This window comes from Arachis ipaensis, chromosome B02, assembly GCF_000816755.2.
Source record: "Arachis ipaensis cultivar K30076 chromosome B02, Araip1.1, whole genome shotgun sequence".
Classification (NCBI taxonomy): domain Eukaryota; kingdom Viridiplantae; phylum Streptophyta; class Magnoliopsida; order Fabales; family Fabaceae; genus Arachis; species Arachis ipaensis.
This window is the reverse complement of record NC_029786.2, coordinates 102,004,411-102,027,242: the sequence shown is the minus strand read 5'-3', so window position 1 is coordinate 102,027,242 and position 22,832 is coordinate 102,004,411. Positions and strand designations below refer to the sequence as shown.

General features: G+C 38.9%; 4 protein-coding genes and 1 non-coding gene across 5 annotated transcripts; 3 read left to right on the top strand and 2 right to left on the bottom strand.

Moving 5' to 3' along the window:
- Window positions 3,673-4,280, bottom strand: LOC107627892. Its single transcript, XM_016330705.1, has 2 exons — window positions 3,888-4,280; window positions 3,673-3,777 (listed from the first exon to the last, which is right to left on the bottom strand). The coding sequence occupies exons 1-2, from the start codon at window positions 4,278-4,280 to the stop codon at window positions 3,673-3,675; spliced, it is 498 nt and encodes a 165-aa protein (XP_016186191.1).
- LOC107626035 (ATPase ASNA1 homolog) lies at window positions 7,996-11,388 on the top strand. The gene is made up of 7 exons (XM_016328807.2): window positions 7,996-8,484; window positions 9,020-9,144; window positions 9,248-9,398; window positions 9,764-9,874; window positions 10,141-10,279; window positions 10,378-10,493; window positions 10,999-11,388. Exons 1-7 carry the CDS (start codon window positions 8,227-8,229, stop codon window positions 11,167-11,169), a joined length of 1,071 nt encoding a protein of 356 aa, XP_016184293.1. The 5' UTR covers window positions 7,996-8,226; the 3' UTR covers window positions 11,170-11,388.
- Window positions 12,147-12,227, top strand: TRNAL-AAG. The gene has a single exon. It is a non-coding gene; the product is annotated as a tRNA-Leu (tRNA).
- Window positions 12,854-15,005, bottom strand: LOC107626032 (ubiquitin-related modifier 1 homolog 2). Its single transcript, XM_016328801.2, has 4 exons — window positions 14,865-15,005; window positions 13,852-13,927; window positions 13,673-13,755; window positions 12,854-13,227 (listed from the first exon to the last, which is right to left on the bottom strand). Exons 1-4 carry the CDS (start codon window positions 14,885-14,887, stop codon window positions 13,110-13,112), a joined length of 300 nt encoding a protein of 99 aa, XP_016184287.1. The 5' UTR covers window positions 14,888-15,005; the 3' UTR covers window positions 12,854-13,109.
- LOC107626030 (peroxisome biogenesis protein 16) lies at window positions 15,169-19,431 on the top strand. Its single transcript, XM_016328799.2, has 8 exons — window positions 15,169-15,445; window positions 16,316-16,373; window positions 16,761-16,977; window positions 17,101-17,381; window positions 17,735-18,003; window positions 18,215-18,282; window positions 18,410-18,471; window positions 18,921-19,431. The coding sequence occupies exons 1-8, from the start codon at window positions 15,377-15,379 to the stop codon at window positions 18,980-18,982; spliced, it is 1,086 nt and encodes a 361-aa protein (XP_016184285.1). The 5' UTR covers window positions 15,169-15,376; the 3' UTR covers window positions 18,983-19,431.

Genomic DNA, 22,832 nt, shown 5'->3' with positions numbered 1-22,832 from the left:
TAATAATCAAAATTAAAAAAAAAAAAAACTAATGGCTTTCAAGAATTTCTCATTTTTAAATGTATCAACATAAAAGATAGTGTTTATTATCCAGGTTACAAAGTTCCAAAGTGGTTCAGATGTCAAACAGAAGAAGCATCCATATTTATCTAATCCAGTTTGTAGTGAAGACATAGTGGCAGTGATGTTTATGGCTGCACTTGTAAACTGTTCGGTAGGTCGGGTACCGGACGGTTCGGATTAGGACCCTGAGATCAACGCTTCGGATGGTGGAGAAGCTCGTCTGGTCGTGGTTTCCTGGTTCCGGGTGAGCGAGGTCCCGAGCACTTCTGATGGAGAAGGGGGGTGCCACCTGCAAAGACACTCCGACGCCTTTGTCAGAATATGTGCAGGCGGTGAGGAAATGGTGTGTGAATGTCACGTACCTTGGGGGAGAGCCAGTCTCCCCTTATATACATGTCAGTAGTGGGCCCTTCCAGTGGGCAGGCCCATACCCTCAAAGGTGTTGTCCCACGGCTGTGTCCGAGCCGTACGGGACGCGTGTCCGGGTCGGGTGGAGGACGCACCACTGGGCCGGCGAGGACTCGGATCGGGTTGGCCCGCGCGAGTTTTGGGCCAGGCCGTAACAGTGCCCCCGACGCGTCAGCGATGGCCGTGGAGGCCATTGGTGGCGCGTGATGTTTGCACTCGTGCGTTGTCGTTGGGTCGGCTGATCGTGGGAGGGACGCGTCTCTTGTGCGCGTGTCTCTTGATCTGCTGTGGCATCTGTTTGCCGCTTCGTTCTCCGCGCTGGGCATTTAATGCTCATAATGATTTGAAAAAATCCGTGCGCAAAGACTATCTTGCCCCTGCTTCCTTTCGCGCTTTTGGGGGTGGTTTTTAAACAGTTTTCTCCCTATCCACCTCCCACTCTTATCATTTCTAACTTCTTCTCTCCCTAACATCCAAAGCTTCCTGCGCGAACTCCTTCCTGCTTCAACTTCCAGCCCAGATCTCCTTCATCGCTCCAGGTAATCTTCTGGTTTCTCTCTTCTGGTATCTGCGTTATGCTCTGTTGTTGTGTGATTTGTTGTTTGCATCTACTGCATGGCTGGTTTTATTTTTGTTAAGAGGTTTTTGTAGTGTTGGGATAGGTGAGTTAGGGAAGGGGTACCATTCCAGGATAGGTCTTTTTGGGTGGTTTGTGAGGTAGGTGTAGTTTCTAGTCGTATATGGTTATGATTGAGTTGAAAAGGTATAGTTTCTGAGAATTTGTCGGGCTCCCGACCTCATAGACTAACGGAGTGGTACCCCGCTGTAGGTATGCCTCGCGTTGTCTCCCGGTCTTCCGGATCTGCTGCGGCTTACGACCCGTATGCTTGGGTGACTGACGATATAAGGAGTTCACCCAACCAGATGGACTTGGGGGAGCTGACGGAGTTCCGGCAAGCCGGCTACTTGTGTGGGGGTACTGATGAGGAGGCCAACTATGAGGCCATTGTCCCGCTTCCTCATGAGCGTATTTATGAGCTCAATTTTCATTCCCCCCGCGTCCCCGACTGGATCTGGTTTTACAAATCCATGTTCACACAAGTTGGTGTTCGGATACCGTTCTCCGATTTTCAAATGGCGCTGCTGAGCCGGATATCCGTCCCCCCGTCTCAACTTCATCCGAACAGCTGGGCTTCGATCCGCTGCTTCGAGATGGTCTGCGAGTACTTAGAGCTACCGGCGTCGGTGGACGTTTTTCTCTTTTATTTCAACCTTACCAACCCCTCCAAACAGGGGAAAGCAAGAAAAGGGTTTCTTTCTTTCCGTGCTGCCCAGGGTAGGAAGATTTTTAGCCTTTTTGAGGATTCCTACCATGGTTTTAAGGATAAGTATTTCAAGGTTCGTCCCGTCAAGGGTCGCCACCCCTTCTGGTTGTCGTTAGAGGGGGAGCGCCTTATCCAGACTTACTGGAGCTTCGGCGCGGGGTCGAATCCTTTTGTGAAAGTGTCGTACAAGAGGTTGTCGGCTGTAGATAAGCAGATAGCGAACGTTCTTCTTGCTATCTTTGAAAAGAATCCTGTGAACCCCCACCTTCTTATGGGTGAACGGGAGGCCGGTCGAAGCTATATTCGTGAGTTGCTTTTCTTGTTTGTCTATGTTTCTTTGTCGTTGTTCTTCTTATTTCCGGTTTGGCGACTAACGTTCTTGTTGTTTATTCGCAGTGGAAATGTCTGCTACCGTGACCGGTCTCGAGAATCTGATGAAGACCTTTTTTGAGGCTAGTGATGATGAGAATGCCGAAGAGAGGGACGCCGGCAAGTCGGAGGGTCCGTCAGGGGAAAAGGAGGGCCAGGCTTCCCCTGCCCAGGATACCGAGACGTCGGGAAAGCAGGGCTTAGGGGGTCAAGCTTCCCCTACCCATGAGGAGGGACCTGCTGACGGGAAGGCGACCTTCTCCCCTCATCCGGATAGCGACGTGGAGCTTATCCACACTCCTAAGAAGCGAAAGATGTCTTCCAGCCCGGAGGGGGTCCTAACCGTAATGGAGAGGAATTTTGATGCTTCCAAGTTCATTGACTCCCAGCTGATACCCGGGACAGAAGAGCATTTTCATGCAACCGAGCTGTCCGGGCAGGCGAGGTGGATGTATCGCACCTTGCTTCGTGGGGCCGTGATAGCTCGGAAGGCCGAGTTTGAGCTATCTGGTATGGAGGCGCTTCGGAGGAAGCTTGAGTCTTCTGTTAAGGCGAATAATGACTTTAAGGCTCAAGTTGAGCTCCTCCAGGGTCAGCTGTCCGAGATGGGGGGAAAGCTTAATGCTGCTGAGGAGAAGTCGTCGTTTGTTGCGGAGAGGCTGAAGGCGTCCGATGAGACCGTGGCTCGGCTTCTTGAGCGTGAGATGACATTAGAAAATCAACTGAACGCCGCTCAGGGTCGAGTTGTCGCTTTGGAAAAGGAACGGGAGCAGGCCATCTCGGAGGCGAAAGCCGCTAAGGCAGAGGCCGTTGATCTTAAGAAGAAGCTTAAGGTGGCCAAGGAGCAAGGGAAGAATGCCATCTTGATGACCGAAGATGCCCTGAAGGCCCAGCTGAAGATTGCTGCTCCTGATTTCGAGATCTCGTCAATTGGTGTTTTCAAGACTATCCAGGACGGGAAAATTGTCGATATGCCGAGGAAGTGAAGTCTCGTAACTTAGGATATTTTGTAATGTATTTGTTGAACAACCTGTTGATGCTTTGTCGTTTTGTTTGCCTTGAACAATTTTACTTGTCCGTTGCATATTTTGACGCTTTGTAAGTTATCGTCGTTTGATTGCTATGATTTTTGCTTGTTTCATTATTTTGTCGTGTTGTCGTTTTCGTGTTACCGTTTATTCTGGGCGGGCTTATGTCTTGTGCCCGTCTTGCCGTTTTCGCATTTGGTAGCAGTTCGGACCGATTCGGTCGCGTAGTCGTCGAATTGGTTGAGGCCTATGAGCCGTCTGGCTCCCGGGGTGATCAGTCCCGGGGTGCCGTTTTAGATTTTGGTCACGAGGAACAGATATCAAGTAAGAAAGTTTTAACAAGTAAAAAATTTGAACAAGTGAAAATTACTCGTCAGTTGGGTAAGTATTTGACAAAGTAAGTAAACAAGTTGAATTAACATGTGGATGGGGCGAATACTAACTATCTGGCTAGGCTCCCTGGTCGGTGAGCCGGTGGGTCAGAAGTAGAACCTCTTTAGGTTACTTGCGTTCCATGTTCTGGGTATTTCCTTGCCGTCCAGTTTTTCGAGTTTGTAAGCGCCCTTGCCGAGTACTCCCTTACCCTGTAGGGGCCTTCCCAATTTACCACCAGCTTGCCTTCTCCTGGGGTCGGGACGCCGATGTCGTTGCGTCGCAGGACGAGGTCCCCTTCTTCGAAGTCTCGTTTGAGGACTTTTGCGTTGTAACGCAGGGCTATTCTTTGTTTCAGCGCCGTTTCTGTTAGGTGAGCCATCTCCCTTGTTTCTTCGATCAGGTCTTTCTCAACCGCTTCGCTCATGCCCGCGAGGAGTAGTCGGGGGCTTGGTTCGCCGATTTCAACTGGTATTACCGCATCGACCCCATAGGTTAGGCGAAAGGGGGTTTCTCCCGTGGCGCTTTGCTCGGTTGTCCGGTAGGACCATAGGACGGAGGGGAGTTCGTCGGCCCAGTTTCCCTTCTTGCTGTCTAGGCGCTTCTTTAGACCAAGAAGGATGACTTTGTTTGCAGCCTCTACCTGCCCGTTTGTTTGGGGGTGTTCTACTGAGGAGAACTTTTGCTTTATCCCCAGGCCAGAGAGGAATTCCATGAACTTCTTGTCGGTGAACTGGGTCCCATTGTCCGAGATAACGACCTCAGGGATGCCGAAACGGGTTATCACCTGCCTCCACATGAACTTCCGGCAGTTGGAGGACGATATGGTGGCTAGTGGTTCAGCCTCTACCCATTTGGTATAGTAGTCAATGGCTACAATGAGGTATTTGACTTGTCCTGGGCCGACCGGGAAGGGTCCCAGGAGGTCGACTCCCCATTGTGAAAAAGGACGTGTAGTCGTTAGCGAGCTTAGCTCGGAGGCTGGTGCCTTGTGGAAGTTGGCGTTTTGTTGATACTTTGTGCATTTTGTGACAAATTCCTTCGAGTCCTTCATCATTGTTGGCCAGTAGTATCCTGCTCGGATGAGCTTCCTTGCTAGGGCTTTGCCCTCGATGTGATGTCCGCAACACCCTTCGTGGACTGATCGCCCGTTACCTCCACCAAGAAGTCAGCCATTGCCTGGGCCTTGATTGCGTGTCGAGGCTCATACTGTAGGTCATATTGTGAGAGCTCGATGGCCCAGGTCATCATCCTTCCAGCCAAATCAGGTTTTTGCAGTATTTGCCGAATCGCCTGATCTGTCCTCACAACTATACGGTGACTCTGGAAGTATTGTCTTAACCTTCGGGAGGATACTAGGAGCGCCAGCGCCAGTCTTTCCAGTTTGCTGTACCTCAGCTCTGGTCCCTGGAGTGCCCTGCTCACGAAGTAGACGGGCTGTTGTGTCCTCGCTTCTTCTGTGACGAGGACCGCGGCAAGCGCTTCCTCGGTTACTGATAGATAGAGGTAGAGTGGTTCTCCGGCTCTGGGTTTCCCGAGGACTGGTGGTGCCGCCAAGATTTGCTTGAAGTGGTTGAATGCCTCTTCGCACGCTGGTGTCCATTCGAACGTCATTCCCTTTCTCATTAAGTTGAAGAAAGGTATGACCCTTGCCGCCGATGCGCCGAGGAAACGGGACAAAGCTGTCAATCTCCCAGCGAGTCTCTGGACGTCTTTGATGCGACCCGGACTCTTCATTTGAAGGACGGCTTGGCATTTTTCGGGATTGGCTTCCACTCCTCTTTGAGTGATCATGAAGCCTAGGAACTTTCCGGCCTCCATGGCGAACGTGCATTTGAGTGGATTAAGCCTCATCTTTCTTCTGCGCCGATTTCGACCTCGGGGCGGTATTCCTGGCCGTCACCACGTTTACCACCGTGAGACCGTGGTCGTCACCCTCTGGCTCCTGTCATCGTCTTGTTGATCGGGATCTGTCCTCGTTGTCGTTGTCCCGGTTGCGTCTCCTTGGTTCCCTTATAAGGTGGGAGAAGTCGGCGAGTTTGCCGTCCCTGATAGCTTGCTCGAGGGCATCCTTTAGGTCAAAGCAGTCTTGGGTCTTGTGCCCGTAACCCTTGTGGTACTCGCAGTAGAGGTTCTTGTTTCCTCCCGTCCTGTCCTTCAGTGGTCGGGGCTTCGACAGTATCCCCTTTTCTGCTATCTGTTGGTAAACTTCAGTGATCGATGCCGTAAGGGGGGTGTAGTTGGTGAACCTCCCAACTCGGGGGAACGGTTTGGATGGTTTGCTCGGACCGCCGTCCTTGGCGTGTTCCTTTGGTCTTTCTCTGGCTTCGAAGTGCTGGGGTTGGTTGTAGGCGGGCTGCCGTTTATTGGCAGCCACAACTCGGCTGACTTCCTCGTCATTAATGTATTCTTTGGCCACGCCCTGGATCTCTTGCATCGTCCAGACGGGCTTCGTGGTGAGGTGTTTCCTGAAATCCTCATTCGAGAGCCCGTTCGTTAAGCACAAACTTGCCACTGAGTCCGTCAGATCGTCAATTTCCAAGCACTCGTCATTAAAACGGTCCAGGTACTTCCTGGTCGGCTCTCCGGGTCTCTGGGTCACCCCCAGCAAATTGATTGGGTGTTTGGCTTTGACAATCCTAGTTGTGAACTGAGCCAAGAAGGCGCGGCGGATGTCTGAGAATTGGGTCACCGAGCCTTGCGGGAGGTTGTTAAACCACCGTATTGCCGGGCCCGCTAAGGTGACCGGGAAAGCGCGACATCTAATCTCGTCTCCCACCCCTTCTATGTTCATCCTGGCCTCGAAGGCCGTCAAGTGTTCCAGGGGGTCTTGCGTTCCGTCATACTTCATGTCTGTCGGCTTGTCGAAATGTTTTGGTAGTCGGACCTCGAGTACAGAGCGGTGGAAAGGGGTCGCCCCTATTATGACGGGTCCTCGGGCAGTTCTTCTCGACTCATTGTTCTCGCGGTGGGCTTCCTCGTTGCCTCTGTTCGACGCGCGCCGCCTTTCGTGTCGGGCGTAGATAATGGGGTCGCGACTTCTTCTTCTGGGACGTACCCGTTCCCCAGTGCTCTCCGACTCGTATTGGGGGCTCGGCGTGCGCCTCGAGCGGCTTCTTGAACGGGAACGGGTGGGGCTCCGCTCTGGGGAGCGTTGGTCGCGCTCTCTTTCTGCTAACCTGCGCTCTAAGTCCTGCATTCTGTGGCGTAGTTCTTGCATTATCCTGGCGTGGTTGTCACCCGTCCCCCCGAAGGGGCGTCTCTCGTGAGTCTGCGTCGCATCCCTCGGGGGCGACCGTTGCTGCTGCCGGGATTCCGTCGCGACGGCGCCTCCCCCGAGAATGGGAGGCGCTACCTCGGAACCAGTCCCAGTCTGGACCAGCACGAAATCCATGAACGAGTCCCCACAGACGGCGCCAATGTTCGGTAGGTCGGGTACCGGACGGTTCGGATTAGGACCCTGAGGTCAACGCTTCGGATGGTGGAGAAGCTCGTCTGGTCGTGGTTTCCTGGTTCCGGGTGAGCGAGGTCCCGAGCACTTCTGATGGAAGAGGGGGGTGCCACCTGCAAAGACACTCCGACGCCCTTGTCAGAATATGTGCAGGCGGAGAGGAAATGATGCGTGAATGTGACGTACCTTGGGGGGAGAGCCAGTCTCCCCCTTATATACATGTCAGTAGTGGGCCCTTCCAATGGGCAGGCCCATACCCTCAAAGGTGTTGTCCCACGGCTGTGTCCGAGCCGTACGGGACGCGTGTCCGGGTCGGGTGGAGGACGCACCACTGGGCCGGCGAGGACTCGGATCGGATTGGCCCGCGCGAGTTTTGGGCCATGCCGTAACATAAACGAAAGATGTCAATTCATTATATTCAGTGTTGATAGGATTAAGAAAGGGAAGAGAGTCGAAGAAGATGATGAAGATTATTTTATCAAAGGCTGTGTTCAATTTGTTATTATTATTATTATTATTATTATTATTAGTTTTAGTTTTTTAATGTATATATGCATATGAACATTGAACTGTCTTATAAATTATACGTTACTATATATAGAGAATGTGAAACTCTTCTATTATTGAGCTCAATATAAAATGCAACATATGCTATTCATATAGCCATTTTCTTTTCTTATCTCAAAATCGCAAACACCCTAGGCCTATATACAGGCTATAGCTATTTCATTTATATATGCTATATATACACTTGGAATTCAAGCTAAACTTATTAGATTTCTCATCTAATTCTTAAAAAAATTTTAAAATATTTTTTTAGGGAAAAAAACCTGATGATAGAACTATTAAAACCATATAAAGGACGATTTTAATTCATGAAATTATTTTTAATTAGAACAGAAAAATAATAAAAATTGGTTTCTTCCTTCATTTTTCTCCCATTTTTTCAGAACAAAAGTAAAATATATTTTCAGGTAAGATTTCCATTTCCCCTTGAATATTTCCAGAATCTGAGAAAGGAACATATAAAAGTTCACTTTTCTCAGCTTAGATTTCTTCATAAACAAACAACCACACACAATAACAGAAAACGAACCACCCCGGTCTTCTCTCTCTTTCCCAAGATTCATTCATTCAATCATCAAACCAAAAACCACATCACAGAAAGAAAGAGAGAGAGAAGTGGGTGTGTTTGTTATATAATCATAGAATGGAGAAGACTTCGGAGGTGGAAGGTACGGTGAGGAACATTCTAGAAGAAGAGACACTGAAGTGGGTGTTCGTTGGAGGAAAAGGGGGAGTTGGAAAAACAACATGCAGCTCCATCATCTCCGTCCTCCTCTCCCAAGTTAGATCCTCCGTTCTCATCATCTCAACCGACCCTGCTCACAATCTTAGCGATGCTTTCCAGCAGAAGTTCACTCACACCCCTATTCTTGTCAACGGTTTCACCAATCTCTATGCCATGGTACTAACTATGCATGCTATCTATCTGCATTCATGCTTCAAAGCCATGTTTTTTGTGATGCTTTGTTCCTTCTGTAATATGATTTATTATGTTTATTGTTATTATTAATGAAAGTTTATGTCTTTTCATGAATTTGAGCATGCCCATCATGTCATTTCTATTGGTCCATGCTTCAAAACCATGTATTTTTTATGAATTTGAGCATGTCTCTTGTTGTAATTCTTTTGCTCACGGTTCTAAATCATCTCATTTGATGCTTTGTGATTGGATGATATGATTTTTTCCATTCTTAATTAAAAAAGCATGCCTTCTGATGAATTTCAACATGGCCATTTTAAGTTGTTAGTTCTTCCGGATTATGTTGCAAAAACATGTCATGTAATTTGATTTATTACTATTATTAGTAAAAGTTTAGGCTTTTGATGAATTTGATCATGCCCATGTTGTCTAAGGCTTTCTTAGGAACCTGATATGCAGGAATTCGTTTCGGTTTTTCTTTTTTGTAATTATATTCTGAAATTTTGATCCTTTGCAGGAGGTGGATCCTGTGGCTGAACAAGAGAACCCCTCAGGCTCTGATGGGATGGAAAAATGGTTCTCAGAGTTAGCTGGTGCAATTCCTGGAATCGATGAGGCCATGAGCTTCGCGGAGATGCTAAAGTAAGATTACTTTGACTCTTAATCATGTTAAACAATTTCTTTTAACTACCTTCTAAATTAGTTTTCATTTGATAAGCCTCTGTTGACATATAATAACTTACAGATTGGTGCAGACACTGGATTATTCTGTAATAGTATTTGATACTGCTCCCACTGGCCATACACTCAGACTATTGCAATTCCCATCTGTTTTAGAGAAGGGCCTTGCAAAAATGATGTCTTTGAAAAGCAAATTTGGTGGATTGCTTAATCAGGTATGAACTTAATACTTCTTTTCTTCATCACATGATATTTCATCCACTAGTTAGAAGTTGATTACATTCTGGTTATGTTTCTAATACTGTGATGACCTTGACCTATTTCTAACATATAGAAGATTTATCTGATAACAGGATTTTGTTCTTTCATCATATTTTTTCTTTATTTTTTCTTTTATAGGTAGATGGTTCTCTAGCCATCTTTTGATGCATGATGAGTTATTTTGTTATTAATATTATTTCTTTTCAATAATTATATATCTGCTGAGTGGAATATTGTTTGATTTTTCATCGGATAGTACGAGTTTGTTTGCTTCAACATCCATAGTGTAATAGGAAACTTTTTTAAATTTACACCACAGATGACTCGTATGTTTGGTATGGGTGATGATTTTGGTGATGATGCAATTCTTGGGAGGCTTGAAGGCATGAAGGATGTAATTGAACAAGTTAACCAGCAATTCAAAGATCCGGTATTTACTCCATTTAATGTCTGTTATTAATTGTTTTTAACATAATGATTTTTCTCCTCTTCACCAAATTAGATGTTCTTTTAAGGCTTGGGAATCTTGTTTTAGCTCTCTTCGTTTGACAATTAATGTGATCAACTAAAGCGTTCTAATTACCATATTTTAATTATTTACGGTAATTCTTATATGCTTGGCGTTGTATTAGTCACCAAGTACGGTACCAATAATCTTCTTCCAATTAATCTCTGTTATACTTCTTTTGATCACAGGACATGACAACTTTCGTCTGTGTTTGCATTCCGGAATTCCTCTCACTTTATGAAACAGAGAGATTGGTTCAACAACTTGCAAAGTTTGAGATAGACACACACAATATTATTATTAATCAAGTAATCCATGACGAAGAAGGTAGTGTGCTTGTCATATCGTTTAGAACGAGTTCATCGGAAGTTAGTGAAATTCTATGTGTGTATGTATACTGTCTGCTAAACTGTTTGTCCTTGTAGATGTTGAATCCAAGTTACTTCAAGCAAGAATGAAAATGCAACAGAAATATCTGAATCAATTTTATGAATTGTATGATGACTTTCACATCACCAAGTTGCCATTACTCCCAGAAGAGGTAAGTCGTTCACTTGTTGTATTGTTGATAATGATATTCAGGGACGATCGATGCATATATGTAACAATAACAACTAAGTTGGTTACATGGCTCAGAGGATGTCATACTGTCATATCATAGAATCTAGAGAATATTCAATTGCAACCCCCAAAGTGAACAACGGCTCATGTGCATTTTATACCCTAAACTTTGCAATTTGACACTCTAAAGTTGTCAAACGATGCAAAAAAGGACATTCAATTAACTTTTCTTCCAAACTTTCTCTTCTTCAAAGGGTAATTGTGTTCATAGAACACTTTTCACATGAACATGTGATTTTGTAGGGAATGAAAGTTAACTAAAGGTCTTTTTCACACCGTTTGACACCTTAAAATTGTTGGATTGCGAATTAAGAAAGTTTAGGGTGTAAAATACACTAAGTTTATTCCTTAAAAGTTGTTACATGGAGCATACATATATAGTACCTTGTTTATGTCAACCTTTAACTAGGAAGTGCACATTATAGGTTACTGGCGTTGAAGCTCTGAAAGCATTTTCAAAACATTTTAAAACACCGTATCAACCACCATGTAGTACAGACCCAGAGGAGCGGTTAGAGCGCAGGGTATTGGGACTAAAGCAGCAGCTAAGCGAGGCGGAAGAACAGTTGGCCATAATCAGAAAGGAGAAGGCTTGACGGATCTTCCATTAATGAATAATAGGCATTTTTGGTCCACATTCTTTTTATTCATTCTATTTATTTTATTAATGTTACAACTTAGAAGTAGCTTTCTCATGTAAACAACAAAGAGAAAAAGAAAAGAAAAGGAAAAAAAACAGAGGTTAGTCCAAGTTGTTTCATGAATATTCTTTTATTCTTCACTTGTATATCACAGATTTTTGAGTTGGACACTTTCATATCAATATACTTTAGTTTAGGTTGCTTCAAATTCCAAGTAAAAGTGACATGCAAAATAATAACTCTAGTTTGTTATTGGTAGAAAATTTTCTTGTGTGTGACTTTTTTTTAAAAGCTTGACACATGATAAAATGATGTTTGGTCTTGCTTCTGCTTCAAATTTCTGATGATGGTTAAATTTTGCTCACTTATTTTTTGGGGTGAAATTAAACTTCCAAAGTGTGCTATGTGAATGGTAGTAACTTTATTAACTTTTGGTAACATATGTGCTTGTAAATATGTAAATTCACATTGTAAACAACTTGCAGAAAGAATAGTACAATGTATATTTACCATATTGTTAATGAAGTAAGAACTTAGTTCTCAAGAAAGTGACATTTTTCTTATTATTTGATGGGATTTTCAATGCTTAACTGGGATTACTTTTGTAAGAGAATACCGATAAATTTGACAAAATAAAAAAAAATTAATGACATGTTTAACGGTGTTCTAACTAATTTCAGTTGATATCTTTTTAGTCTAGAAAGCAAATTAAGCTATGTAATAATAATGACAATAACAATAATAAGGTAATTCCATGCAATCTATATTCCCTCATATGATGTTTTACATGATTTTAAGAGTAAGAATATCATTTAGAGAACCATTTTTTTAAACTGCTTCAATTAACTTCGTGCAAGTGCTTACACCAAAAATAATTAATCTACCAGAAAATACTAATACATAAAGAACTTTATCAGCTACAATAATATCAAGTTGAGATGGCCGAGTTGGTCTAAGGCGCCAGATTAAGGTTCTGGTCCGAAAGGGCGTGGGTTCAAATCCCACTCTCAACATCTCTTTATTATATCTTCATTTTAATGGACTTGGGCTTCCCTACTACTTATTTTGGTTTTTTTTCCTTTGCCTTTTAACAATGGGCTTCCTCTTTGAGCCTATTTAATACAACTCCAACACCTTCTCACAATATCATACACGACCTATACGCTTTCAATTTCACAAAAATTTTAAAAAACTAAACTCATTTTTCAGTTCAAAGTAAGAACTAACTAGTAAGTAGTAACTACTACAACCCCAGCAGAAAAAAAAAAAATTTGTTTGGTCTACTATAAAAAGGGAACTACTTAGTCATAAGCAAGGTCATTATTATCATATACATACTTATATAAATATTTCTATTTAAACCATGTTAAATTATTTTTCAAGTTACCACATCAAAATTACGCATTTTGAGGACTTAGGTTGAGCATTATCAGTCATTGAAAATTTGAGTAAACACCCCAACATTCATTATGAAACCAGCTAAAAGAAACAAAAGAAAAAGGAACTTCAAGATACTGAATTCTTATTTTTCGTCGTTGGATTGGATTTGATGTTCACAAAACCCCAATTTTTAGAGTTCAAATATATACATTTGTCCAAAGATATGTTTCACAAGTTTATACCAAAAAAAAAAGGATAATTCATCATCAAGGTGCTCTTGGAACAAAAAGTAAATATTACTTTCTCAATGTCATACAAAAGGATATAATGTTCAACCCATATGGCATAGTTAGCACAGTAAATGGATTCCCCCATTAGAATGCCAAAATTTTACTTATCATGTAAATGGTTCACTAATGAGTTCAAAAACCGTGTATGTATATCAATAACAATTACTTCATCAACTAGATGATGATGATGATGATGATGATGATGATGATCTTCCATAGTAGTGATTAGCCACCATGCAAAGTTGATATGAAAACTACCACATCTTTCTCTTCTAGTGATGTATTCAGCTGACCAGATAGCTCCCAATCACAATCGTTCACAAGGACAAGAACTCCAGGTCGCCTGCATCACGAACAGCAGAAAGCGGAAATAATTATCAAACTTCAACACACGTGTAATGATCAAAATTGATAATACTTCAAATTATATGTAGATGGAACTTTAGTAACTGACTTTAGCATTTTACACCTTAAACTTTCAAAATGTATAATTTGACACTCTTAAAGTATACTAATGGTTCAGAAAAGGTTTCTATAAATTTCGCTTCCAAAAGTTAACCGAAGGTGTCAAATGTAAATTCTGAAAGTATGTGATTTAAAATGCATACGTGCTAAAGTTCAGGGATCAATTAACAATTGCATTTTTTCCCGAATCGTAAGTTAGCTTAAGCATAACTCAATTGTCTCTCCTCTTGTCCACTAAAGAATTCAAGGTGCATGCATGAGTGATGAACATGATTAATTGTTTGCAATGCAAAACTAAGATCAATTTATGTTATTAAACTTACACGGTATCTCCTTTCATGAACATTTCAGGCCTCTCCTTAATCAAGTTGGTCCGCACCCAAGAAAGCAAATCTTTCATAGTTAGCTGAGAAACAAGAAGAAAAGAATCTTAAAAGAATGTCAATCATAAAAGCGGCTTCATGCATATCTTATTTCGTTAATATTTTAAGTCATGCATTACCTTGTCCTCTCCATTTTGGTTTTCAACATTGACATTGTGAATTTTCTTAGAGTCACAAAGAAGCTCCAATCCCCCTCTGTAATGGAAACATGAACACGCATCTTAATATAGCAGACAAANGTGTTTAGCTAAAACAGTGAAAAACCAATTTGAAAACCTATTTATAAAATAGCTTCCAATAGTTTAGATTAAAATGTAGCAAGCCTATTTCAAATTAAGATTACAAATAGTCACCAAAAAAAATTAAGATTACAAATGTAACACAACCCAAAAGATAGTACACAGTGAAATATCTCAAAATGAATTTTTTTCATCTGATGCTTTAATCTATTAACTGGAAAGTGGAAACGTAACTGAACGAATCCTGTCAATTCAATATCAGGAACAAACATTGTTTAAATTCTTAAGCATGTTAGGAGTTTTCAGAATTTTCGAAACAACAATCAGTAACATGTACTCCTTATTTCACACGAAGACACTTAAGGTTCACTTCGATATGGCTTTTTTTTCACAAAATAACATAAATCATGTCGACAATAATTTTTCTCATCCCTAAAAACATACTTGTGAAACATAGTTATGTGCTTATGTATGAATAAATGTGATCCAAAATCCAAATATTCTTTACTCATAATAAACAAAACCCCAAACAACAACAATATAAGAGACCAAGGAGAAAACTACTTGTGATGAACAAGAACCTAAACAAGATCAAGAGCTAAAATTTCAACCACAGCAACATTCAGATACTGTTGGATATTACCAATAAGAAAAGTATTCAAACTCGAGAGTTCACCTAAGCTCACAGATGTTAGATAAACTCCAATCCTAAAAATCAAATTTTGGAGACCTAAGTATACAAGTTAACTAGAGAGATTGTTAATCATGACCAAAACCTAAATCCTATTCTCACATTCTCAGTTATAAGCAACTCAAAAGACAAAGAAAAAGGAAATTTATTGATAAAAATAATTACAAGAAGTGATTTAAAAAAAGGATTAATAAACACTTACCCGAATTCCAGTGTTAGTTGCATGTTGAACAATGTTTTCTCAGAAATTCAGAAACACCAAACCCTATTAAGAGGAACCCTTCTTCACAACTAGCTAATCCAATTTTATTCCAACGCTATAATACTAACATAAGCTTATATATATCAACAACTTTTAACCGCGTGATCAAAATCTAATTTTTAATCTCCACCCTACATTTCTACTAACATAAAATCACTTGCAATCTGACGGTGTATGATTCAGAAAGGGAGTGTGGAATCAACGGTCAAGATCAAATCTTCAATTTTCATCATAAAATACGACACCTCCTCGTTCCTCTCAATGCCTTGCGTTACCTGTTTTTAGTGATTGGAAATCCCATCTTCAATTCGCGCAATCTGTGTCCAAAGTTTGAACCTTTGGCCATTTGGGTCGTTTCAGAAACCTGCAAATTATGCATAGGAGGTTCGAATTCGGTGCCTTTGAAGTTTCTATTTTTTGATAAATTTGTAGGGAGTGAGTGAAGAAGGGCTATGGAAGCTTACAAGAGATGGGTCAGAGAGAACAAAGATTATGTGCACTCGTTGGAGTCTTTGGCCAATGTAAGATTTTGCTTTTGATTACCAATTTCACTTTCTATCTTTTTTTTTTTTTAATTTGGTGTTAAAAATGGAAGTATTGATGAAATATTATTAGATTTGTAGTGATTATTTATGGGTCTTATATGAGAATTTAAGCATCTGTTTTAGATAGTTTATGACATAGTATTCATTTATAATCGAGCGGTGAAGAATTTGATCTTTGTTTATATCTAAAAAAAAGGTGAATTGCAGAGTAAGGTGGATACTAATGCTCCAAGTGCAAAGGGTTCTTACATGAGGAGTATGTTTAGATATATAGCTGTTCATGTGACTTTGAACTTCAACTTGTAGGGAGATTTTAGTATGATTACTTTGCTATGTTAATGTGATCATTATGCTGTTACATGTTTTTTATATTTATTCATTTTGCTTACTTGGATTCATGTATCTAATGTTTAATTGCATATAGTCAATCATTTTGATTACGGCAAGTCATGAACCCCAATGTTTAATTGTTAATCAGCCAAGTAATAAAATTTGTAAACAAAGTCATGATTGTGTTGTTAATAGTTTCAGTGCTTGTAATTATATAATGACACTGAAGTACACAGAAATCTGTGCAAAATGGCTATTTTAATATGAATTCACATTAAGTGGTAATGTGCTATCTTGTGATGCTTATGCTCTTCTGTAAGAACAAGAGGATAAAAATATTGTCACAATATGAGTAAACAAATGATAAGGAAAATTTCATTTTTGCTATGATTGTAACTCGCCTTTCATATGAGTCTATGGGGCATATTGTGTTGAAACTTGGAATGAAGTTTGTTCTATGTTGAGTATTTGTATGTGTTGCTTGTTATCTCATTGGGTGATTAAAAATGTGGACAGGGCTTGACATGGCTTCTTCCAGAACGGTTCTCAGAATCAGAGATTGGACCTGAAGCAGGTTTTGTGTAATTTTGGTAACTTTTAGCTACTTGTTTGGATTTCTGCAATTATACAAGACTTTATCTCAATTCAAACAGTTACTTCTCTGTGGATTCCTAAATTTGAAGTAAAAACTGATTATGGTATTCCACTTCAATTATTTGTTCATGTTGATCCTGAAAATTCTTACTAGAAAATAATAACACTTTACTTGGCAGAGATGTAAGTCTTCTTAGATCCCGTTGCTGCAAATTCCCAAATTCACATACATATTTTGGTTGCCTAAATTTCACTAATCTTATGACTTATGACTTATGAGATCTAATTATCATCTCTCTTTTCTCCAATAATATTTGTCTACAATGTAGAAATTGGTGCCTCATTGAAAAAATTATGATTTATGCAGTGACAACCGTTCTAGGCATTATCACTGCTATCAATGAACATATAATCGATACAGCGCCTGCTCAAAACATTACAGGCTCTGTGGAGCCTTATACATTTCCTTATCCATTATGCTTATCTGCACTAAAAGATTTGGAAACATTAGTTGAAGTTGTGGCACAACATTACTATGGGGATGATAAGAAATGGAGTTTCCTTGCTGTTACTGAAGGAACCAAGTAAGTAGTAGAATGTAATTTAGCATTCGGCCCCTCTTACTATCCTCAGTATGCCATTGTTTTGTTTATATTTATAGTCGTTGATCCATTTTTCTTATTATCTCGAGTCACTATACAATTCAGGGTACTCGTTCGGTTATCTTTGTTTCGGAAGAGTGGATATAAGATGCTGCTACATGGAGGGGAGACATCTAATGATGATACGCATTCAGGTCAAAAAGGGTCCAAGCCTGATGGCCATTATGGTTCTAGTTTCTTGTCAAACAAAAATGGTCCGAACCCATCGAATCTGGAAGGAAGAGCACTGTCTGCGTTGAGTAAATTTGGAGATACAGCAAGGATGGTGTCAGATCCTGCACAGTTTCGTAGGCTTCAACACCAACAAGCAATTATGGCATCTTCAAGTAATCTATTTTAAATATAATTTTTTTGCAATAGTTGTTAGTGTTATGGAAAACCTTTAGGTTCTTTATAGTGTTTCAACTAAGACACCATTTGGGAATGTAGCTTTTATATATATTTGGATACATGGTAATAGAAGTGCTATTTTAGATGAAGTGCTTCTGATAAGCTACATATTTTAACTTCTTAAAAAGTATTAGCAGTGACTTTTGAGAAGTAATAAGCTATGTTCCCAAATAGGATAAAAATGTTAAAAATAAAACTTTTTGATTTGTAAACAATAGAAGGAAAAAAATTAAATCATTAGTGTTATCCAAACTCAACCTAATAGTCGTTGCCCTCTGCATTCTTACAGTTCCAAGGGCGGAGAGACCAACACTTTCCACCATATTGTCAAAAAGAGGTCTTCCTGGGGCTTTGTTTCTGATTGGGGAAGTTCTGTTTATTTGCAGACCACTTATTTATGTTTTATGCATCCGAAAATGTGGTATTCGGTCATGGACCCCTTGGTTCCTCTCCTTGGCTACTGAATGCCTGTCAAACGCTATTCTTTCGCTAGTTTCCACATCAGCGACTAACAGGAATGAGCAGAAGTATCATCTTTCTTCCCTGGAAAAGGATGAGGTTTGAGCATTATGATTTTCTTTCAAGCTCTCAGAAACAAGTTCCTGAAACTTTAGAGTCATACTATATGGAGCCTTCCTTCTTGATTCTTGATTGTTAAATTGCAACTAGAACTGCCGTTTTTATTTTTCGTAGTTGTCCAATCGTTTTTTTGGTCGTAATATTCAACTTTAACCTATTAAATAGTTGTTGTGAAATGCTTACCGTTCAGATTAAACGAAGGAAGCTGCTATTTGTACTTTACCTTATGAGGGATCCATTCTTCACCAAGTACACGAGGTAAGATTGATTTTACATTTTCCTCTCTTTTCCTTCTTGTTTTCACTTTTTTAAATCTATACAATGTGATTCTTCTTCTAAGAAGGAGGAATGTGGATACTAAAATTTTCATATCTAATTTTTTTAGGCAAAGACTTGAGGGCACTGAGAAAGTTTTGGAACCTATACCTGTCATAGGATTTCTCACAGGTTGGTTTGGTGCTTATTTCCTTTGTCGTTACTCCCTCTGGTTTAGAATAACTGTCAATTTCGACAAAAATGGTACATTCCTTATTTGGCAACTGTTGGTAGAGTAACTAAAATGACACAAATTCGTTTGGAGAAAAAGACAGATACAGAAACAGGCAAAATATCGTTGTCTTAGGATAAAATTTTAGGAATTTTCTGTCGCGACAAAAAATTGGATACAGAGAAAAGACAGTCTTGTTTTTGCTTCCATTGTCTCAATATCTCATTATTTTCCATCCCTTAATACCTATGAAAACAGTTTAAAAGAAAAAAACCAATGTATAATTACATTGATTCTTTTAGTTTCTCACTTTGTCTAAATCGACAATTATTTTGTAACGGAGGGAGTGTTGTTTTATCATGGTAGACTAGTTTGAGCATCTGATATCTGATGTTAACAAATTTTGCAGCCAAACTTGTTGAGCTTCTGATTGGAGCCCAAACAAGATACACCTACATGTCAGGATCATGATAGAAAAACTAAGATACTCATAGAAATTGGGAAGATATTCTTAGTGTTTATATCTCCAATCAAGATCTTTCAAATTACCAAGAGATATCAAATCAGCAAAAGGTTTTGATTGAAATGTAAGAAACCATGCAAGGGTGAACATTTTCTTTTGCACAAGAATCCCAAAGTTGGGAAGTGTAAGGCTTGCATGTGCCATGTGTGGGGGATAAATTGTTAGCTATGATTATGATATGGCTCCACTCCCCACAAATTGTTATAAATAGGGATATTATATTTTTATTTAGGAGATTTTGTTCCTTTTTTTTAACAAAGTCCTCTCAGAAAGAATTTTATTATGTGTTGTTTTGCTCTCATAATAAGTTAAGGGATCATCAATTGGCAAGTTAATATGTGATCTTGGAGAAAGAAATTGTATTTTGTTTAAACTTGTTCATATTATCTTCCATGAGTATTCTTTTGTGTTTTGACAAATAAACTACCATTTTGTCTCTCATGTTAATTTCTACTTGATTAATTTACCAACAAAATAATATTTGTAGTCCAATATAGAGGTTTAATCAAACATTACCATCTTTTAAGTATCATGGGTGTAATTATTGATCTATAAGGATTGATTTTAAAAGAGCTAAAAAAATTTAGTGTTAAAATTATAATTTATTCTTATGTTGAATTATACTTTTAACCCAAAATAAGGTATATTATTCATAGAAGAGGTATCTTATTGTGTTGTAGTACCTCTGTGTAGATCTAAGAACCAAAGAGTTTAACTTGTCTTTGTTTCTATTCATTAAGGTTCCTTGTAATTGAACATAGAGGAAATTTATTTTCTTTCTTAAATATAGAACTAATGTTTTCTATGTTATTTATTAAAGGTTTAATTATTCTGTCGGTCTCTATAATTTCATCGAATTTTTAATTAGGTTTTTATACTTTTTTTTTTTCAATTAAGTTTTTATACCAAATCAGATTTTGTAACTAAGTCCCTACTGTGACAAAAATATTGAAATTAACCGTATATTCTATTAAACTATACAGAATATTTAGTCAAATGTTAGGCATATTCGTTTTGTTTAACAGAATATTTCGTTAATTCCAGCATTTTTATCACGATAGGGACTTAATTACAAAATTTGATATGGTATAGGGATTCAATCGAAAAAAAAAAAAAGTATAGGGACCTATTTGAAAATTCAATGAAACTATAGGAACTAACAGAATAATTGAATCTTTTATTTAAAAAAAATGAAAAAATGTAAAGGCTAGCTATGTCTTTACATTCAAGTTTGGCAGCAATGATTGTGTATGTTTAAAGGTCAACTAGGAATATTAATTTTGTAATTTAGTAACCATTGCTACCTCCAAAACTAAGATGTCCCAAGTTTTTTGTCTGTTTTTTGTTGCTACAGATAAGAATATGATGTCTCATAGTTAAACAATACTCTAGGAGGCTAAATCATTATCACTAGGCATACTATAGTGCTTTGGCATAATTTTTTTACTTTTTTTTCATTTAGAAATTTAATATTTTCTTATGTGTTGGATGTTTTAACAAAATGTCTATATTCTGGTACATTAGTGTGAAACTATTCACAAGCCTTTTGAATGTGGAAATTATTTTGAAGACTCATGATCAAGCACTTTGAATCTTCATCTCACCAATGTTCATGCATGTAGCAACTTCCAAAGTGGCATGGCATAGTATTTTGAGTACTAACTTCAAACCATTTACCACCAATTAATCATATAGTATAGTGAAAATATGTATGTTTTTTTTTTATATTTAAATCTATTAATCTAAAAGTGTTAAAGGAAGAAAAAGGTTATGGTGACATAAAATGAAAAGTGAAAGCTATTATAAAAATGTTAAATGCTTAACTGTATGAAAAATAATACAGTAGTATATTTTAAACCAACAATTCATAGAAATGGGATTTATTTAAATTTTATTAACATGTAATACTTCAGAAACAAAATAATATAATATGCATAAAAGCCATTTTATAAAAAGGAATAAGAATTGATCAATTGACTAGAGAGTTGTATTAGTGGACACTCCAACGGAGTCTTATATATGCTTAATTCCAAAGTGGGTCCCACACGCACCAAATCATTAGAACATGATATATTTGAAGGAAATATTGACCATTGATATGCTTTAAGGCCAAGTGTATCTATTTGGGATCACTAAAAATTTGGAATATCATTTTGATCTCAAAAACTTCAATTTCACTAATGAATTCTAAAATTTTAAATGATATTGTAATTTTTAAAATATATTATTATATTCTAGACTATTTTAGTATATTTTATTAGATAAAAATAAATTTTAAAAAATTACAACATGATTTCAATATTTTTAAATCTATTTTGTTAGAAATTGCATCTTAAGGCTAAAATTGCTCCAACAAAAAATTGACCGAAGCTTAGATTGTGATATTAGCCTAGATTTATTCATTTAGGTTCTCAATTAACTACTTGCCTCTTAATAAGCTGAGTTAATTCTTTATAAATGATTTCCTTTAGTTTTGGTTAAATATTTTTTATTAAAAAAGGTAAAATTGATTTGTATTGTCATCCCATACACAAACCAAATTAGAGATAGATATTTATAGTATTAAATAAGTTTTTATTCTTACCCTAAGAATAATTTAATTATTATTAGAGGCAGATTGCATTCTCATGTTAAAAAGAATAATAATAAAAAAAAATTCGTTTACTATCCTATTTGATATTATTATCATCTAATCATATACTAATTATATGTGAAAATCTTAACAAAGGAGTAGATGAAAAAATAAAAGAAAAATTTAAAATAAATTGACATGAATAAATAAAATGTTATCCATTGAGTAATAATTTAAGTAGCATTGATTGAAGAGGAATAAATAAAAGGAGACAAAAGAGAATTCAACTTAACAAAGCAGTGTGTCACGGCCTTGGACACACTCCAACGCTACCGTGCCGGCACTCGGACTTACTCAACCTCTTGAGTTAAGACCAAGTCAGCCTAACCCTCAATACTTAGCAAGAAAGCTAAGAATACAAGAGAACACAAGAGAAAGGAAGCTTTGGTGGAAGAACACTTTATTGCTCAAGTGTGGTTACAAATGATTCACACCCCCAAACTCTAACTCTCATCCCAATTTATAGCCATCCACCTCCTCAATGGATGGTTAGGATTAAATCTAATCAACGGTCCAGATTAATCATCCAGAACCTTCTTTACAAATATCTATCCTACCACAACTCTCTAAATGTTTCTAGATTATTCCATATCACTCTTTATACTTCTATATACATCTACACTCTTCTAGAATACTCTATGACCTTCCAGAGTCTTCTAGAACCTTCTAGGGTATTCCGGGACCTTCTATGACATTCTAGAACGTTCCGGAACCATCTAGAGTATTCTCAAACACTCCAGAAAACTATATAAACACTGTTAAATCTAACCTTCTAAAATTTTCCGTGACATTCTCCTCCACCTAATGCGCAGACGTCCTCGTCGCGTTCTGTTCATGATAGCGCTCTAGGTGTTCTTGAAATTGCCACAGATCTTCGCGAGTTTCCCAGCTAGCTTCAGTTATCGGGAGCCCTTTCCATTTGATCAAGTATTGGATACTTGGTGGTACTCCTCTTCATCAAACGACGTGATTAGTTAGGATTTCTTCGATTTCTTTATCAAAGGATCTTCTAACCAAAATCTTTTGGTCTTACCTTCTCTAGCCAACTCCACCAACTTCTTGGCTAATGGATCGTGATGCAACCCTTCTTTGATGATATGCATAATATCTCCTTCCACCATAGAAATGGCCGCTAACTCAGCCTTGCGACTCAGCGCATCTGCTAT

What these genes read in the sequence shown, in the direction of transcription:
- LOC107627892 (XM_016330705.1), bottom strand. Translation starts at nt 4,280, where the DNA reads ATGGAATTCCTCTCTGGCCTGGGGATAAAGCAAAAGTTCTCCTCAGTA. An exon ending in CCCTGCGTTACAACGCAAAA is followed by an intron (nt 3,778 to 3,887) that starts GTCCTCAAACGA and finishes AGGCCCCTACAG; the next exon opens with GGTAAGGGAGTACTCGGCAA.
- LOC107626035 (XM_016328807.2), top strand. Translation starts at nt 8,227, where the DNA reads ATGGAGAAGACTTCGGAGGTGGAAGGTACGGTGAGGAACATTCTAGAA. An exon ending in ACCAGCAATTCAAAGATCCG is followed by an intron (nt 9,875 to 10,140) that starts GTATTTACTCCA and finishes TTTTGATCACAG; the next exon opens with GACATGACAACTTTCGTCTG. An exon ending in TGCCATTACTCCCAGAAGAG is followed by an intron (nt 10,494 to 10,998) that starts GTAAGTCGTTCA and finishes TGCACATTATAG; the next exon opens with GTTACTGGCGTTGAAGCTCT.
- LOC107626032 (XM_016328801.2), bottom strand. Translation starts at nt 14,887, where the DNA reads ATGCAACTAACACTGGAATTCGG. An exon ending in ACCAAAATGGAGAGGACAAG is followed by an intron (nt 13,756 to 13,851) that starts GTAATGCATGAC and finishes CTTGTTTCTCAG; the next exon opens with CTAACTATGAAAGATTTGCT. An exon ending in TTCATGAAAGGAGATACCGT is followed by an intron (nt 13,228 to 13,672) that starts GTAAGTTTAATA and finishes TTCGTGATGCAG; the next exon opens with GCGACCTGGAGTTCTTGTCC.
- LOC107626030 (XM_016328799.2), top strand. Translation starts at nt 15,377, where the DNA reads ATGGAAGCTTACAAGAGATGGGTCAGAGAGAACAAAGATTATGTGCAC. An exon ending in CGTTGGAGTCTTTGGCCAAT is followed by an intron (nt 15,446 to 16,315) that starts GTAAGATTTTGC and finishes AAATGTGGACAG; the next exon opens with GGCTTGACATGGCTTCTTCC. An exon ending in AGCAATTATGGCATCTTCAA is followed by an intron (nt 17,382 to 17,734) that starts GTAATCTATTTT and finishes GCATTCTTACAG; the next exon opens with TTCCAAGGGCGGAGAGACCA.